The following is a 16,371-nucleotide window of genomic DNA, read 5'->3' on the forward strand; positions in this document are numbered from 1 at the left end:
AGAGGAGAGAGAGAGAGAGAGAGAGAGAGAGAGAGAGAGAGAGAGAGGGAGAGAGAGAGAGTAGGAGAGATAGAGAGAGAGAGAGAGAGAGAGAGAGAGAGAGAGAGAGAGAGAGAGAGAGAGATAGGGGGGGGAGAGAGAGAGAGAGAGGGGGGGGGAGAGAGAGAGAGAGAGAGAGAGAACTATGAGAGAAGAGGAGTGCTCGGGGGAGACAGTACCCATGAGGGAAGCGGGAGAGAGGTAGTGGATGAGGTGAGAGGGGGGGAGAGTATTTAATAATAGCAGTGAGCAGCAGCATTATGACAGCGGACAGTATGTATAGACTACTTTTCATTCCCCAGTGAAACACAAACACCCCCATCCTGCGCCTCCAGAGCTTCACGGTGAACGAACACAGAACGAGTCACCAAACTTTCGCAAAGTTGCCCCAGAAGACGGAGACTACGTCAGAAATAGGAGCTATAGAGGAATCAACCAGCGCTATTAAGGTTTGGATTCACGTGCCTGATTGTTCAGGGTTCGTACCCTTTAAGCACGTCGCACACTCGTGTAGGCCTCGGATGCAAATACAACAAAAACAACAGGCACCTGCACACCCGGGTACAGGCAAGTTATTAGACGGACTCACACGATTCAAATCGAGGATAAAAGTGATGCAAAACGCGCCTGCGTGATGCAAAACATCTTCTCGTAGGCTACATGCAAGACTGCACATGCAACAAAAAAAAGTATTAAATAACAAGTTTGCAGCCTCCGAATGAATCCTTAGGCCTGAGGAAAAAAAAAGAACTGCGATTGAATGCATAATCTGACCTTAACTAACCATTTACATAACCAACATGCAATTATTCCCATTTTCAATGCAACCCAACAGCGTATCCAGGTCGACCACAACTGTTTAATCAAGTTACTCCTGCCGGCTCGGGCTCCAGCCCCCCCGAAGGACTCGTTACCTGGCTCGGGGTCTGCTCGGGACCCGAGTGCCATCATCACCGTCAGCACCATGCCGGGTCAGGGACATCCGAGGCGCATCGTCCACGCATCACAAGGAGACGCTATGTGACCGAGCGCGCTTCCGATGAAGACTTCTTCGCGAGAGCCATCATAATCATTAAGAAACGACGGGGCGGGAAATGATCACAGATGATGATGCGACCCTTGGGTGTGCTTGGGGTAAAGTAGGAAGTCCTAACCCAGCAGCCTCCTTGTTACCACAGAGAAACCCAGCAACGACGATAATCGCATTTGGAGAAACGGTCCAAGGCTCCAAAGCACTCACGCTGTATCTCTCTCTCTCTCACTCGCTCACTCTCTCTCTCTTAAGGTAGATCTATTTTTAAGTTGACTGAAAAACAACCTGGCATCTCCTTGTTATTTTCTTCTCCGGTTAACCTACAAAGAGCCAATGCTTTGATCCGTGGAGAGATGTTTTGTTTTGCTTTGCTTGTGTCAGCAGCATCAGCAGCATCAGCATCTTGTCTGCTCTCCCGGCGCGCGCGAGACGTTCAGGGGACGAGGCGCTCCCCCTCCCGCGCCATCTAGTGGAAAGCCTGGGTACTGCACGTGTTACCTCTTCACCGAAGGCTACAAACCATCTAATTTGATTAGTAGCCTACTATTAGTAGACTAATTCTAACTGGAGGATAGAGACTGGTGCTTGGGTGAAAGATTGTAATCGTTATTTTGTGAACGCTTTGAAAAAAGAGTACATTTTTACTTATGTAATTATTAAATAATACTTTATTTCATAACAAAGTTGCGCATCACACATTGGAAGAGCACCTATCTGCTCCAAGAACCTCACATGAAAGACTCCTCAGTTAATCCAAACGAGATACAGGCGACATAATGGAAGTTCAGCATGGAATCAAGGACTTACAGCTGCCAGACTGATTTCTTCAACAGATTACTATTATTTTTTTAATTATCATTCGATTATAGTTCCAGATCGTAAACAGCTGTAGGGTTACATTTATTTTTTATAACCTGATCTAAAAACAAATGATCACAATCCATCATAACGCCTGTCAAAAGGCGAGAGTCAATATATTGATCCCCCCTCTGAGAACAGCAACGAAGCAATCGCCTCCGGTCAGTTTTTCCATTCCTACATACCTTGGGTCACTCTGTCTTCTGCTATTTGCCTTGCAAACTGTCCACGTAAATTAAAATATATATTCATAGTGGTGGATGGGAAAACGCTGTCTCCTACGCCGGCAGCAGGTCCGTTCAGCGAGGAGTCTGATGTCACTGGAGCATCTTCAGCCGCTTCCTCCAGCTCGGCTTCCACTCGCAGCAGCAGCAGCGGCAGCAGCAGCTTCCAACGGCACACGGATCAGCGTCATCACTTCAGAGCCCACACCGCCACTTGCGCTTTCCCATGATTTCAGTCCTTTATTAGTCCCTCGTCTCGACTCCCCCCTCCTCCGACTGCTTTCCCCCTCCACGTCAATTATTCGTTCGTTGCCTGCAATGTTTTGCATGTCGAGATGCTGTCATCATGACGGACGTGGTTTCACATGAAAGACTTAAGGTGAACACAAATACATAATTTCTTGAACGTGTGCATGGTCGTGTAAGTCTATTCGTGTCTGTTTTATCGTGTGTGAGTGTGTGTTTGTGTGTGTGTGTGTGTGTGTGTGTGTGTGTGTGTGTGTGTGTGTGTGTGTGTGTGTGTGTGTGTGTGTGTGTGTGTGTGTGTGTGTGTGTGTGTGTGTGTGTGTGTGTGTGTGCGTGCGTGTGTGTGCGTGTTTCCATCAACTCTAAACTACACTTCTGCATTGCTTTCTTAATCCTGGCCTCCAGCCCTTCTGGCATCTTTTTTCACCAAAACTTTGAATACATTCATTTTTCCAAAGATTTAAATAAAATAAAATAAAATATTACTTTTTGTGCCTTAACTTATTACTCCCATCATCAGATCCTACTTCACTTGTTTGGTACTGTATATATAACCATTTATAATGATATGATATCTTTATATGATCTTTGTCCACACATAGAGAACGTCAACAAGAGATGAATACATTTATACAATACACAACATGCAGATGAATAAACAAATGGTGGAAAAAAATGTGTTTGTTTGCAGGCATTGACATTTATAATTAGGGCATTTAGTCAAATGTAGTTATTGTAAGTCGCTTTTATACAAAGCGACTTACAATAACTACATTTGTCAGAAGAAAGAGAAACAACAATATATCTCTGTCGGTACAGTAAGGATGTTCATAGACCCAAGTGCCAAGCACTAACAATCACTAGGTTAACCCATTCCCCGTATACAACAAAGCTAGTTAGGACAAGACCCGGCCTCTTCTGCTAAAGAACTTTCAACACCGACAGCCCCACATGTGGGCGGTGGAGCCAGACGAGGGTCCACCCAGGGCGCGCTGTAGACCTGCAGAGCTCTGGACCAGGGGGTGGGGTTCAGGTCCCCCAAGCCCTCAGGACAGGACGACCAGTGCCCCCCCGGGGTGCTTGCTCCTCATGCTCCCATGGTGCCTGGGGAACAGCACGGGGGGGGGGGGGGGGGGGGTTAGTCTGCGAGGAAACGATGGATGGGCGACAGAGGGGAGACACAGTAGCTCAGAAGGTAGAGCGGGTTGACTGGTAACCGAACTGGTAGTTCGATCCCCGGCTCCTCCTAGCAGAGTGTCGAGGTGTGTCCCTGAGCGAGGCACCTCACCCTGACTGCTCCCGACGAGCTGCCTGTCGCCCTGCGTGGTTGACACACCGCCGTCGGTTGGCTCGTTCGTCCGCGAACCGGTTCGAATGACCGAGTCTTAAGGGCGAACGAAGTGAACCGGTTCGTCTCTCTCGTTCATTCGGTCGTCTCGTTCACCATTCGATTCACCGGAAACTCGACTGAACGAACGTACGAGTTTCCGGTAGCACTAACTCCACTGACTCAACTGAAAACCGTGCAATGGCGTGCATTCCATGATGCGATTCACGTTCACCGTTACCGGAAACTAGGCTGAATCGCGAACGACTCCTCCACGTTCAGTCGAGTTTCCGATGAATCGTTTCACCGGAAACTCGACTGAACTGGGAGGAGTCGTTCACGAATCGTATGTTCGTTCAGCCTGGTTTCCGGTAGCGGTAAATCGCATCATGGAATGGACCCCATTGCACGGTTCTCAGCTGAGTCAGTCAGACTCAGTGGAGCTAGTGCTACCGGAAACTCGACTGAACGAACGAACGAACGAACGATTCGCGAACGACTCCTCCTGGCGAACTGAATCACGCGAACTGGGTCACGGAAACGAATCATTGAATCCACCATTAATTTGTCTTTTGATAAAAGCAGTCCGAAAAAATCCCCTAAATGTAAATGTAAATATGAAGACATGCAGCGTCGCATTCCTTCTCCTCGTGCGCTGTGCAGACAGGAGCTCTGTGACTAACGCACCGAGTCGTGATCGTCACTGCTGATAGGTCACGCGCTGTCAAACCGTCTCGTTGTATAGAGGAGCGGGGCCGAGTGCTTTGTAGGCTATCCACTTAATGTTGTTTGGGTAATAAACGGGCATTATGGTGTCTAGGTGTCAGGTTTAAATAAACCAATCTGACTCATGCAAACAACAACTTGCTGCTCAGCACACCTCGCCTGTCCCTCAAACCCCACGGCCGCAGGACAGGAGACTTAATCACAAGCATCCGCGATGACACCTGATGGGACATCTCCATCCGACACGGAATAAACTGTCAATAAACGACATCTCCAACATCTATGGGCTACTCAGTGGGAGGCGCCGTTCCTCTAACGAAACGGTTTGACGGTGCATAATCAACAGCAGTGATGGCGGCTCAGTGTTAGTCACAGACGACTCAAGACTCACTTGTTCAGAGTTTCCCCAGACCCCCCCCCCCCCACCCCTCACATGCACTTGTTTTATGTTGTACGTCCTGGCACTTACTGTAAGCTCTTATTGTATGTTGTACGTCCTGGGACTTAGTGTACACATTTATTATGTTGTTGTAGGCCTACGTCCTGGCACTTAATTTACGCAGTTATTGTATGTTGTAAGTTCTGGCACTTAATGTAGACACTTATTGTATGATGGTTAGATGACGGTTAAGAGCGTTTGGACCATCGCTAACCCCATGGTAGCTGATGGTTCAGAGCCTTTGGACCATCGCTAACCCCATGGTAGAGGACGGTTCAGGGCTCGGTCTGGGGGCTCCTACCTCCACGTGTTGCTCTCGGGGTTGTACACCTCCACGCTCTTCAGGTGGACCACGCCGTCGGACCCCCCAGCCGCCAGCAGGGCTCCGTTGAAGACCACCAGCGACGCCTGGGGAAAGCACCTGACAGCTCACCGTCTGAATGTACCTCCAGCTTTTATTTTATTATTATTTTATTTTTTTTCGGAGTAGGATTGCTGCAGATACATGACAACATGCATTGCTTATTTAGGTGTTAATAAAGGATAGTATAGTACTAAAATATATTAGAAGTATAACAATATGTGGCAATATATATATAATGTATATAATATATGATTATAATATATATATATATATATATATATATATATATATATATATATATATGGGTATACATAGTATATAAGTATAAATTATTATTTAAGGAATGTATAATAAATCTGGCAATATAATTTTTTTTATAATCAGTATAATATATGATTACAATATACAGATATTAGTATACACAGTATATAAGTGTTTATGATTTCATGATTGTTGATTATGTTTTCTGTTTTTAAACTGCCCTGTAAGGTGACCTTGGGTGCTTTGAAAGGCGCCCTCAAATAAAATGAATTATTATTATTATAAGTATAAATAATTGCATAAGGAATGCATAATATATAAGTTTAAGTCGTAGTATATAAGTACAAGTAGTAAAACACAAGGACCAGGAGGTCATGAGGTCATGAGGTCATGAGAGGTCATGAGGTCATGCGGTTCCTCAGGTGCACTACCTGGTTCCTCTTGCAGGTCATGTGCTTCACGGGGCTCCACCTCCTGGTGTCGGGGTCGTAGCGCTCCACGGCGCTGAGGTCCAGCCGCAGCTCGTCCCGGCCCCCCGCCACGTACAGCTGGCCCAGGTAGGCGGTGCAGCCCGCCCCCTCCCGGGCACTCCTCATGGGGGGGCAGGGGGACCAGGACCCCTCCTCAGGGCAGTAGCGCTCCACTGGGACGGCGACGAGGGAAGCACCAAACGGTAAATGGAACTGCATTTATACTACCGCGCTTTTCCTACCAGTGGCCACTCAAAGTGCTTTACCGTGTTGCCTAACATTCACCCGTTCACACACCGACGGCCGAGTCACCCACTCAAGGCGACTGCCAGCGCGTCGGGAGCAGTGAGGGAGAGGTGCCTTGCTCAGGGAGACCTCGACACTCGGCTCGGAGGAGCCGGGGATCGAACCGGCGGACCTTCAGGTTACAGATTCACGCCCTCTACCTCCTGAGCTAAGCCGACCCAAACAGCAGCACCTAGGGCCTAATATCCAAACCATTACACATGGATGGTCAGACAAGGTTATTTTAATAAGGTTCTCTCCTTGCACGTCTTCAAGTCGTGAAATTAGATTAGTCTCAGTTTATTGAAAAGGCTGAAGTTAACATGACACATGTTATCATAATTTTTTCGATATTTGGCCCTAGGTGTGATGAACACACGTTTCCACCTTTAGCATGGTGGCCCACCACTTATAGTTCAACACAATATGATATTTTGCAATAAAGGTTTGTGGCATTGATTAAAACATAGACCACATCTACAAAGAGAGTGAATGAGAGAGGCACAGACAGTATTGTGATTGACAGGTCAGATAAAGAGATTGACCTGGGAGCTTGGGAATCATCGAAGCGGTCCCTTTCTCACAGACAGAAATAGACATGAGAATTGGCTTGCTCTCTTTACTTTGGCAGGGGAAAGTTTGTTCAAGAATGCCTCTGCGTGTGTGAGTTCATAAATATAGAATACACACTGCCCGTTAGCGGTGTGTGTATTCTATATTTAATCCAAGCATAACATAAACTTCCCAGAAGTACGTCAGTTTGTAGGAATCCATTTTTCAATGTTTACTCATCTCTACCAGTAAGATCGTCAAAATCAACCACTACACCGTACTATTTATACAATAAAGATAACATGTTTCCAAGAATTTGAAACATACTATTAAAAAAAAAAAAAAAAAAAACTAAACTCCCAGCCTCAGGAAAGACAGAGCGGACTCTGTGGTGGGGATCCCAATCAGGAAATGGATCTCTGGGGGGGTCTCACAATGGTTTAACCTAGAGATTGTTAGTGCTTGGCCCTTGGTCCTTACTGTACCACCAGCGATATGTTGCTGTTTCTCCTTCTTCTGACAAATGTCCTTATTGCAAGTCGCTTTTACGTCACTACCCCCCATGACGTGCAGGGGACCCCCACCCTACAGGCGACCCTCCTCTGGTGCCTGGTGGGGTCTCACCTGAGTTCAGGACTGTATCTCCATCACGGCCCCCCATGACGTAGAGGTGCCCCCCCAGCAGGACGGCCCCGGAGTGGGAGCGCCTGGTCCTCATGGGGGCCTGTCTGCTCCAGGAGTTCAGCACCGGGTCGTACCTGGGGGGCGGGATCAAAACAATACTGATAATCACACTTTATTGTTGCTGCACCGTAACTAATAAAAAGCAGGGGAACATGAACAAGAGGACAGAGGAGGAGGAGGAGGAAGAGGAAGAGGAGGAGGAGGTGAGGAGGAGGAGGAGGAGGAGGAGGAGGAGGAGGAAGAGGAGGAGGAGGAGGAGGAGGAGGAGGAGGAGGAGGAGGAAGATGAGGAGGAGGAGGAGGGAGGGGCGCATTCGACTAATAAAACTAATAAAAAGCAGGGGAACATGAATAAGAGGACAGAGGAGGAGGAGGAGGAAGAGGAAGAGGAGGAGGAGGTGAGGAGGAGGAGGAGGAGGAGGAGGAGGAGGAGGAGGAGGAGGAGGAGGAGGAGGAAGAGGAGGAGGAGGAGGAGGAGGAGGAGGAGGAGGAGGAGGAGGAGGAGGAGGAGGAGGAGGAGGTGAGGAGGAGGAGGAGGAGGAGGAGGAGGAGGAGGAGGAGGAGGAGGAGGAGGAAGAGGAGGAGGAGGAGGAGGAGGAGGAGGAAGATGAGGAAGAGGAGGAGGAGTAGGAGGAGGAGAAGGAGGAGGAGGAGGTGAGGAGGAGGAGGAGGACGAGGAGGAGGAGGATGAGGAGGAGGAGGGAGGGGCGCATTCAAATACAAGAAATCCACATTGAATACAGATGAGCAGAAAGGTCCTTGCCACAAAAATATTGTACTTAGCATTGTGTAGTAAATCCTTGCTATCTTTGTAGTCTACGGGGAATGGGTTAACCTAGTGACTGTTAGTGCTTGGCACTTGGTTCTATGAACATCCTCACTATACCGACACAGATATATTGTTGATCTCTTTCTTCTGACAAATGTACTTGTTGTACGTCGCTTTGGATAAAAGCGTCTGCTAAATGCCCTGAATGTAAAATGTAAATGTAAGATAAGTTCTGGGACGATGTATACTCGATCGATATCTGAAAAGACAACGTTCTCAGGGAGATGGAACAGGCAGCACTTTGAACGGATTGAGAGGCTGGGATCAGAACGGAGCCCGCGCGGCTCTCCGCTGGCCCACGTACGGCGGGATACGTTGAGTCAGAGCAGCTTGCGTTCGGCTGTGTACCTCTCCACGGCGCTGCTGGCAGTGATGCCGTCCCAGCCTCCGATGGCGTACAGGTATCCATCCGTCTCCAGCAGACAGACTCCTGTGCGGGGGCTGCTCAGTGGGGCTATTTCTACACTCCAGACATCCGTGTGTGGGTCGTACCTGAGAGGGAGAGAGAGGGATGGCTGCCGCGAGTCCAACTTGACTTCAACCGACACCCGGGATGTCATCCTAGTTGTACTTTGTGTTTTAGGGCCGTGTCACTTTTGATGCAGCAAGTGATAAAATCCTGTGTGTTGCACCCGTTCCTCAGTGTGGTGTGTGTGTGTGTGTGTGTGTGTGTGTGTGTGTGTGTGTGTGTGTGTGTGTGTGTGTGTGTGTAGCTGTGTGTGTGTGTGTGTGTGTGTGTGTGTGTGTGCTTTTGTGTGTGCCTGCCTGCCTGTGTGTGTGTGTGTGTGTGTGTGTGTGTGTGTGTGTGTGTGTGTGTGTGTGTGTGTGTGTGTGTGTGTGTGTGTGTGTGTGTGTGTGTGTGTGTGTGTGTGCCTGTGTGGGTGCACGTTCATGCGTGCGTGGGTGCGTGTGTGTGCCTGTGTCAGAAAAATGTGGCTCTTGAACGGCCATAAACATCTCTGTGTCATTTTCCTTTGCTTCCCAAATTCAGTGGGAGGTCGTGTTCAACGTCAAGTGTTTCCACCACTCAGAGACGTGAGTCAGCTCCAACACTAACTCGTCCACTGTGACTGGAGAGAGAGCTCTGGGGGAAATATTATCAGCCGGCCCAATTCCAGTGGGTCAGGTTTGTTGCTGAACAGTGACACCTGGTGGCGGGCCAAGGGATTGTAGAATGTTGGTGTATTTCAGTGTCTCTCTGTGTTCACAATTCTTAATGTGGGGTTAGCAGTCTCAAGATTGATGATAAGGGAAAGCTTGGGAATCTGGTTAACCATCATGATGGGAGCGATCAAAAGAAAAAAAGAAAATAGACAAAGTGAATAAAACGATGCCTCTGGAATTTGTATCTCAGTTGTGCAACAACTGAGGGCCATATTTCTCTCCGGAGATGAATCTTATATGTTGAGGTTAACAACACACAGCTGTTCCCCAGAAGATGGAGGCCCCAGATAGTGTTGCTGTTCCCCAAAAGACAGAGGCTAAAGATAGTGTTAGTATTATCCCACAAAACAGAGGCTACAGATAGAGTTGGTTGTATGTCATAAGACAGAGGCTGCAGATAGTGTTAGTTGTATCTCATAAGACAGAGGCTATGGATAGTGTTTTTTGCGTGGTTGCCGGCACTCAGCTAGAGTCACCACATGGTGCATGCACGTCTACACCAGTTGTTGAAAATATCAGAGTGTTTCCAACTGCAAGACACACACACGCACACTTGCACTCTCTAACACATTCACGCACGCACGCACGCACGCACGCACACACACACACACACACACACACACACACACACACACACACACACACACACACACACACACACACACACACACACACACACACACACACACACACACACACACGCACGCACACGTATGAATTTGTTTTTCGGCAGTGTTGGATGAATGATAATTAACTCTAAACTCAAATGGGTACATCACAAAGCTCACAATCAAAACGTTTATTTTCACCCTGTCCTAAAAATCCTGTTTGAAGTTGGGATTATTTAAGGACAAGACATTTGTTTAGAATTAAAATATTCTGAGATTCAAGGAAACGGGAAAGCTTTGCATTTAAAGGATTATACTTCAAAGGAAATACGCAATGATTAAATATTAATGCAGGGAATTTAATTCAAATAGTTAAAAAAAAACTGAAAGTGGGAAAGAAATTGTAGCAAGGAAAAACGACGACGATCTACCTCTCCACGTTGGCGTAGCAACGGATGCTGTCCTGTCCTCCGGCTGTGTACACCTTGCCGTCCAGGGTTCCCACTGCCGCGTTGCCACGGCGATTGACCATGGGTGCCGCCACCCTCCACTCGTTGTACTCCGGACAGAACTGTTCCACCGGACACGACGGCTCGTCCTGAGTCCAGCCGCCCACTTTGAGGAGAGAAAGACGAGGAAACACAAATGTCTTCACAAATGTTTCACTGTCAACGCACACTCTTTTGTGTGATTTCGTTCTCCCTTCCCGAGCCCATTTAGGACTAAGGATGGTTAACTTTAGGGCGTGTATGGATGGAGTTAGTAGCTGTTTATGTTTCGTTTCGCGATTTCTGTTTATTATTAGACATAATTTGCGTCAGGGAAAATGGAATGGGTTTATTTCTCCTCCTCATTGCGAGATTGGACTCGGAGTCAATGCCAAAAGGAGAAGCTGCTGATAGATGTTCGAGAGACTACTTAGATGGCTCTCTGTGCTGGCACCGATATTCACACAAGGTCGCCCAGGCAGCCATTAGCAGCAGCTCTGCGTCTGAGACAATATGAGCCACACTTCACAGAAATACCACCGAGAGAGGATCATTTATGGATGTGTCACTGACACAACGTACTGAGTGTCCAGAGTGCTCAGACAGGAGCGCTGGCGATCGCCACTCCAACACCACATATCCCCCGCTGCCTTCTGTTTGCTTCATGTGGCTTTATCCAAAGTCCTCCCTTTTCAATTAGCGTTCAAAGTCAGGGTTTTAACCCTGTTCGCCTGAGTGTGTTCTTGTGTGCGTTCCTGCAATAGGCTTATATATTTAGCTGGGAATGATATTAATAAATAAATGTGTGTGCTTATGTTAGGTCAATGTGTGTTGGATTTTGAATGTCCTGTGAAATCATGCAAACAAAATTAATAAATGGTAAACCAGGGGCCAGGTCTGGCTCAGGGACTGGGGACCGACCTGCCAACATGGTGTCAGTGAAGACGTCTCTGGGGGCCACCTTGCAGTGCTGCCTGCGCAGTGCCAGGGGCCCCGGTCGCTCCTTCTTGGGGGGAGGGGCCCCCGGCCCTTTGATGAGCATGTGACGCGACTCTGGCTCCTCGAGGGAGTTCCTGGAGGACGACATCATCGGCTAAATTTACTTAACAATATTAGAGAGTTAGCTGTTTGAGGAACAGAGAGGAGGGTTAGCTGTTAGAGGAACAGAGAGGAGAGTTAGATGATAGAGGGACAGAGAGGAGGGTTAGATGATAGAGGGTCAGAGAGGAGGGTTAGATGATAGAGGATTAGAGAGGAGGGTTAGCTGTTAGAGGGTCAGAGAGGAGGGTTAGATGATAGAGGGTCAGAGAGGAGGGTTAGATGATAGAGGGTCAGAGAGGAGGGTTAGATGATAGAGGGTCAGAGAGGAGTGTTAGATGATAGAGGGTCAGAGAGGAGGCTTAGATGATAGAGGGTCAAAGAGGAGGGTTAGATAATAAAGGGACAGAGAGGAGGGTTGGATGATGGAGGGACAGAGAGGAGGGTTAGATGATAGAGGGTCAGAGAGGAGGGTTAGATGATAGAGGGTCAGAGAGGAGGGTTAGATGATAGAGGGGCAGAGAGGAGTGTTAGATGATAGAGGGGCAGAGAGGAGGGTTAGATGATAGAGGGACAGAGAGGAGGGTTAGATGATAGAGGGACAGAGAGGAGGGTTCGATGACTGAGGGACAGAGAGGAGGGTTAGATGATAGAGGGGCAGAGAGGAGGGTTAGATGATAGAGGGACAGAGAGGAGGGTTAGATGATAGAGGGACAGAGAGGAGGGTTAGATGACTGAGGGACAGAGAGGAGGGTTAGATGATAGAGGGGCAGAGAGGAGGGTTAGATGATAGAGGGACAGAGAGGAGGGTTAGATGATAGAGGGACAGAGAGGAGGGTTAGATGACTGAGGGACAGAGAGGAGGGTTAGATGATAGAGGGGCAGAGAGGAGGGTTAGATGATAGAGGGTCAGAGAGGAGGGTTAGATGATGGAGGGACAAAGAGGAGGGTTAGATGATAGAGGGTCAGAGAGGAGAGGAGAGATAGATTGTTAGAAGGCACTTTAAGAAGGTGAGTTCTGAGTGATGTTTGGAAAGAATAAATATTAGGACGTTTACTGGTGATCTTCTCATGCTTACAATCGAAGGCTCCAAGTGAATCTTTCCAACAAGATACAATTAATTTAAATTGAAATAGCATAATAATCACAGTGCAGAAGATAGTGTTGACAATATCTGAGAGTTTGTAAACTAATTGCAGTCTTGCAGTCTTGTGTTGTTACTGGCTTTGAATAAGCTACCATTGGGAACGCAAATCCAATTCAATTGTGAATTTTGAATCAAACAACTCGTCTCATTCTGGATAAGACAGGCAAATGCCAATCAAACATGTTACGTTGCACTATCTTAATTCCTAAAAAGAATTCCAAGCTTCCGAGTACAACATCCAGAAAAGGCCAATATAACTTAGTTTTTTAGGGCAAGATTAGAAAATAAACTCAACACAGCAAAGCATTCTTTAACGATAAGCATACAACAGCCGTAATGCCAACAGCACATCTGAATGCCAATTACCCTTGTTCATTAGCCAGGCCCATATCTGGTCTCCTCAGCTCTCAGTCTACTCCTGTCTGGATGGGTTTGAAGACCTTGACGCCCCTGTGCCTGGTAAACCCTCCTGGCCCGTCTCTGGCTCTCTGATCTATCGCCCCTGAATGGCTGTGGATGGATCCTCGTAGACTAGCTGCCACACACCTCTCTGCTGCCAGGGAAATCCCACTCCCTGCCTCTTGAACTTCAAGTCCAACCCCCCCCCCCCCCCCACCACCCCCCCCCCGTCCACCACCCCACCCTGCTGGCTATGTAGCAGACACAGCCCCCCTTCCCTTGGGGGAACCCAGGCCGCCCCCTGAGGCAGCTGATCCTCCAGATACAGTCACGACAGGACCTCGCAGCGCAATCATTTGACTCATTTGACTCTGTTCAACAGTGCGCTCTCGAGTGGGTGCACTCACTCCATCATCATTTCCAGACACAGAGAGGCATAATCAATGGCTCTTTTCACCCTGAGTCTAGACCATAATCAGCTGAGAGCCTCCACCATCCCCACAATATCCAATGCGACACCTCCACGATCGGCGGACGCCGCCGAGAGAAAACTGCTCCCCCTTTTCCTGATGAACAATGAGCGTCTGAACCCCATTCGGAGATGTCTGTTGCAATAACTGATGTAAAAACGTAAATGTGCCTAGCGAAAAAAAACCTGCTGCTCAACCTCCATCCCCCTGCCGCCTAGCACCCCGGCACCCCGGCACCCCGTCTACAGCAGGACTTCCTACTGAAGACACTGTTAAAGTCGGCCGATCCCTTCCTCCATCCTACACGCAGTCTGTCCTGTCGGCCTTGAAGGCGCCCACATACAGACGCTCCCTGCACGCTTCACATTCCCTCCAGAAGGGTCCAGGTTAACTTGACCTTGCCAGCTAATCCTTAAGACTACCGTTCTATGCAAAGATCACGTGACTCGGGCAACCCAAGACGTCCTCACCGTCGAGTTGGAAGTTGATGTGTTGCCTCTTGACAAATTAATCCGCTGTCGTCGTCCCTGCTGTCCTAAACATGCATAAATAACAGGCCAGGGCTGTGACATTGACATTTCAGTTTCATGCCTAACAGAATGACCGAATGGCTCCTCCATCTATTCACCCACCTGTCGCTCTGTCTGTCTTTCTGTCCGTCTGTCTGTCTGCCTGTCTGTCTGTCTGACTGCCTACCTGTCAGTCTGTCTGTCTGACTGCCTACCTGTCAGTCTGTCTGTCTGCCTGTGGGTCTGTCGACCTAACTAACTAACTGATTATCCTACTCCATTATATCAATCCGATCGATTGACCTGCAGATCCACTTGTGTCGCAGTGTTTGTTAAACGCTGCCCGTTCAATATGCTGTGGAGTAATAGAACGCCGGTCTCTACACACCACGCTGGTGTCCTGCCGGTTCCTCCAGACGGATCCAACCAGGAGGAACTCCAGAGAGACCAGGCGGCCCAGTGATTGATTATCCTGATACGAGGACCTGCTGGGAGGAGTGGGTGGGAAGGTAGGAGAAGGTAGGAGAAGGTAGGAGAAGGTAGAGAAGGTAGGAGAAGGTAGGAGAAGGTAGGAGAAGGTAGAGGAGGTAGGAGAAGTCGTCCCCCAGTGAAAGCACTTTTCCAGAAGCATCCGTTTTAAACCTTGGCCGCTGTCTCTTGGCCAGGTCAGGACCTTCAGAGAGGCTGTAAACGGTAAGGAGAGCGCTGCCGGCTTTCCCTCTCCTCCTGTAGCCGTTAGAAAATAGATTCTTCCAAGTAACAGGAAATATTTTTGACATCTCAGCCTCACGGGTTTGGCATGAGCTGGGACGAGATCTGAGTATATTATTCAGGAGTCAATCCATCCATCACACTCTGATAACAATCTCGAGTGTGAATTCAGCAGCAGGGGAGATGGGTGATGAGAGGAAGGCTTAGTGAGTGACTTTGTGCCTTGGTGATGATGCAGAGGCATATACAGAGAGGCCCTGAGCGAACATAATAAGAAGCAGCACAGGAAGCACACACAAGACATGAAGACGTGGAGAGTTTGAGCGGAGGTGAAGGTCTTTGTGATTCCTTCTGAGTGAGTGTTGAAATGTGTCTCCTCAGATAAAGGCTTGCATGAGAATACTGTGGAGGGAAATCTCAAGGGATTCTGTAGGTTACACTTGTGTTTGAGGCAAGTGTGGAAATGAACCATGAAAAATGCACACACACACACACACACACGCACAAACACATGCACGCCCACATGCACACGAACGCACGCACGCAAGAAATGCTTACATGCTTGCATCTCAAGTCGTCCCACATTCCACACACACATGTACCGGGAACACCTTAATCGCCCTGCAGCTGTCCGCCGGGGCAGAAGACAATCCCATGATTCACAGCCGCTAGGCGTGTCGCGCTAAAGTCCGGCCGGCTGAATCCGATCCGTGCCATGAAGTTCCTCTCCTCCGTAAACCGCCACTGGTGACAGCAGGAAGGGCAGATATTTTTGAAGGCGCTGCAGGGTGACTTAACAGAGCTTGAATGATAGCGTTTAGGGGGGCATATTTGACATTTAAACCTCGAATTTCAAACACTGTCGATCCCGCAGGCGCCATCTTGTTGACATTGGCGGTAATACGGGTAGGGGTTGAGATGGGCCTGTCAGCAAGTCGAGTCATGTTTTAAACCTGGTTCATGAACAGAAGCATGTATTTTGGCTTCTTCTGGTCATGTTCTTAAAAGTGAATTCTCTGTGTTGCCATCAGTGCGTCGCTACGCTTTACCTGCTTGCAGAACAAACCGCCATTCCAAGTCGTTCATCCCCTCTGCAATTCGACTGCTAAATGCTCCGTAGTTATGTATGTGTATTTGTTGTTTGATTGTTACTGTGTCTGTATACAAGCTGCTCAAACTAATTGCCCCTAGTGGGATTAATAAAGTTGTATTGTATTGTATTGTATTGTATTGTATTGTAGAAGCTTCAAACACACAGAACACACTGAGAAAAGGCTGCTTCGTACATTCGTCACCGCTCCAACTCAGGACCATTAGTGCTTTGGTAACAAAAAAGCATCACATTTTATTAATCAATCAGACAATCACCGAAGTCAAACAACATGGAAAACTAATAAATAGAATACTGCAAACATTCTTAATGAAAAGCTCGGGTAAACAAACGTTTAAGCCCTTATTTAACGGAGTGAAGTGTTGAGGCAGGTTTAATCCAGATCTGTG

At 48.1% G+C, this 16,371-nt stretch overlaps 2 protein-coding genes across 2 annotated transcripts in view; both read right to left on the reverse strand.

Annotated features, from left to right (window-relative positions):
• The window catches only part of LOC130392356 (potassium channel subfamily T member 1-like), a 12,463-nt gene extending 11,458 nt beyond the window's left edge, over positions 1-1,005 (reverse strand). The window contains exons 1-2 of the mRNA XM_056602845.1: positions 954-1,005; positions 354-376 (exon numbers count right to left, since the gene is read on the reverse strand). Coding sequence (XP_056458820.1) covers positions 354-376; positions 954-1,005 — 75 coding nt within the window. The remainder of the gene's footprint in view (positions 1-353; positions 377-953) is intronic.
• Positions 1,006-1,768: 763 nt separating this feature from the next.
• Positions 1,769-16,371, reverse strand: part of si:ch73-29c22.1 (kelch-like protein diablo) — a 242,530-nt gene continuing 227,927 nt past the window's right edge. The window contains exons 2-9 of the mRNA XM_056602551.1: positions 13,149-13,328; positions 11,518-11,669; positions 10,540-10,723; positions 8,685-8,828; positions 7,449-7,582; positions 5,949-6,160; positions 5,194-5,300; positions 1,769-3,504 (exon numbers count right to left, since the gene is read on the reverse strand). Of these exons, the coding sequence (XP_056458526.1) occupies positions 3,447-3,504; positions 5,194-5,300; positions 5,949-6,160; positions 7,449-7,582; positions 8,685-8,828; positions 10,540-10,723; positions 11,518-11,669; positions 13,149-13,171 (1,014 nt within the window). The 5' untranslated portion in view covers positions 13,172-13,328 and the 3' untranslated portion in view covers positions 1,769-3,446. The remainder of the gene's footprint in view (positions 3,505-5,193; positions 5,301-5,948; positions 6,161-7,448; positions 7,583-8,684; positions 8,829-10,539; positions 10,724-11,517; positions 11,670-13,148; positions 13,329-16,371) is intronic.

The sequence above is a fragment of the Gadus chalcogrammus genome, chromosome 11 (assembly GCF_026213295.1).
Source record: "Gadus chalcogrammus isolate NIFS_2021 chromosome 11, NIFS_Gcha_1.0, whole genome shotgun sequence".
Taxonomy (NCBI): Eukaryota; Metazoa; Chordata; class Actinopteri; order Gadiformes; family Gadidae; genus Gadus; species Gadus chalcogrammus.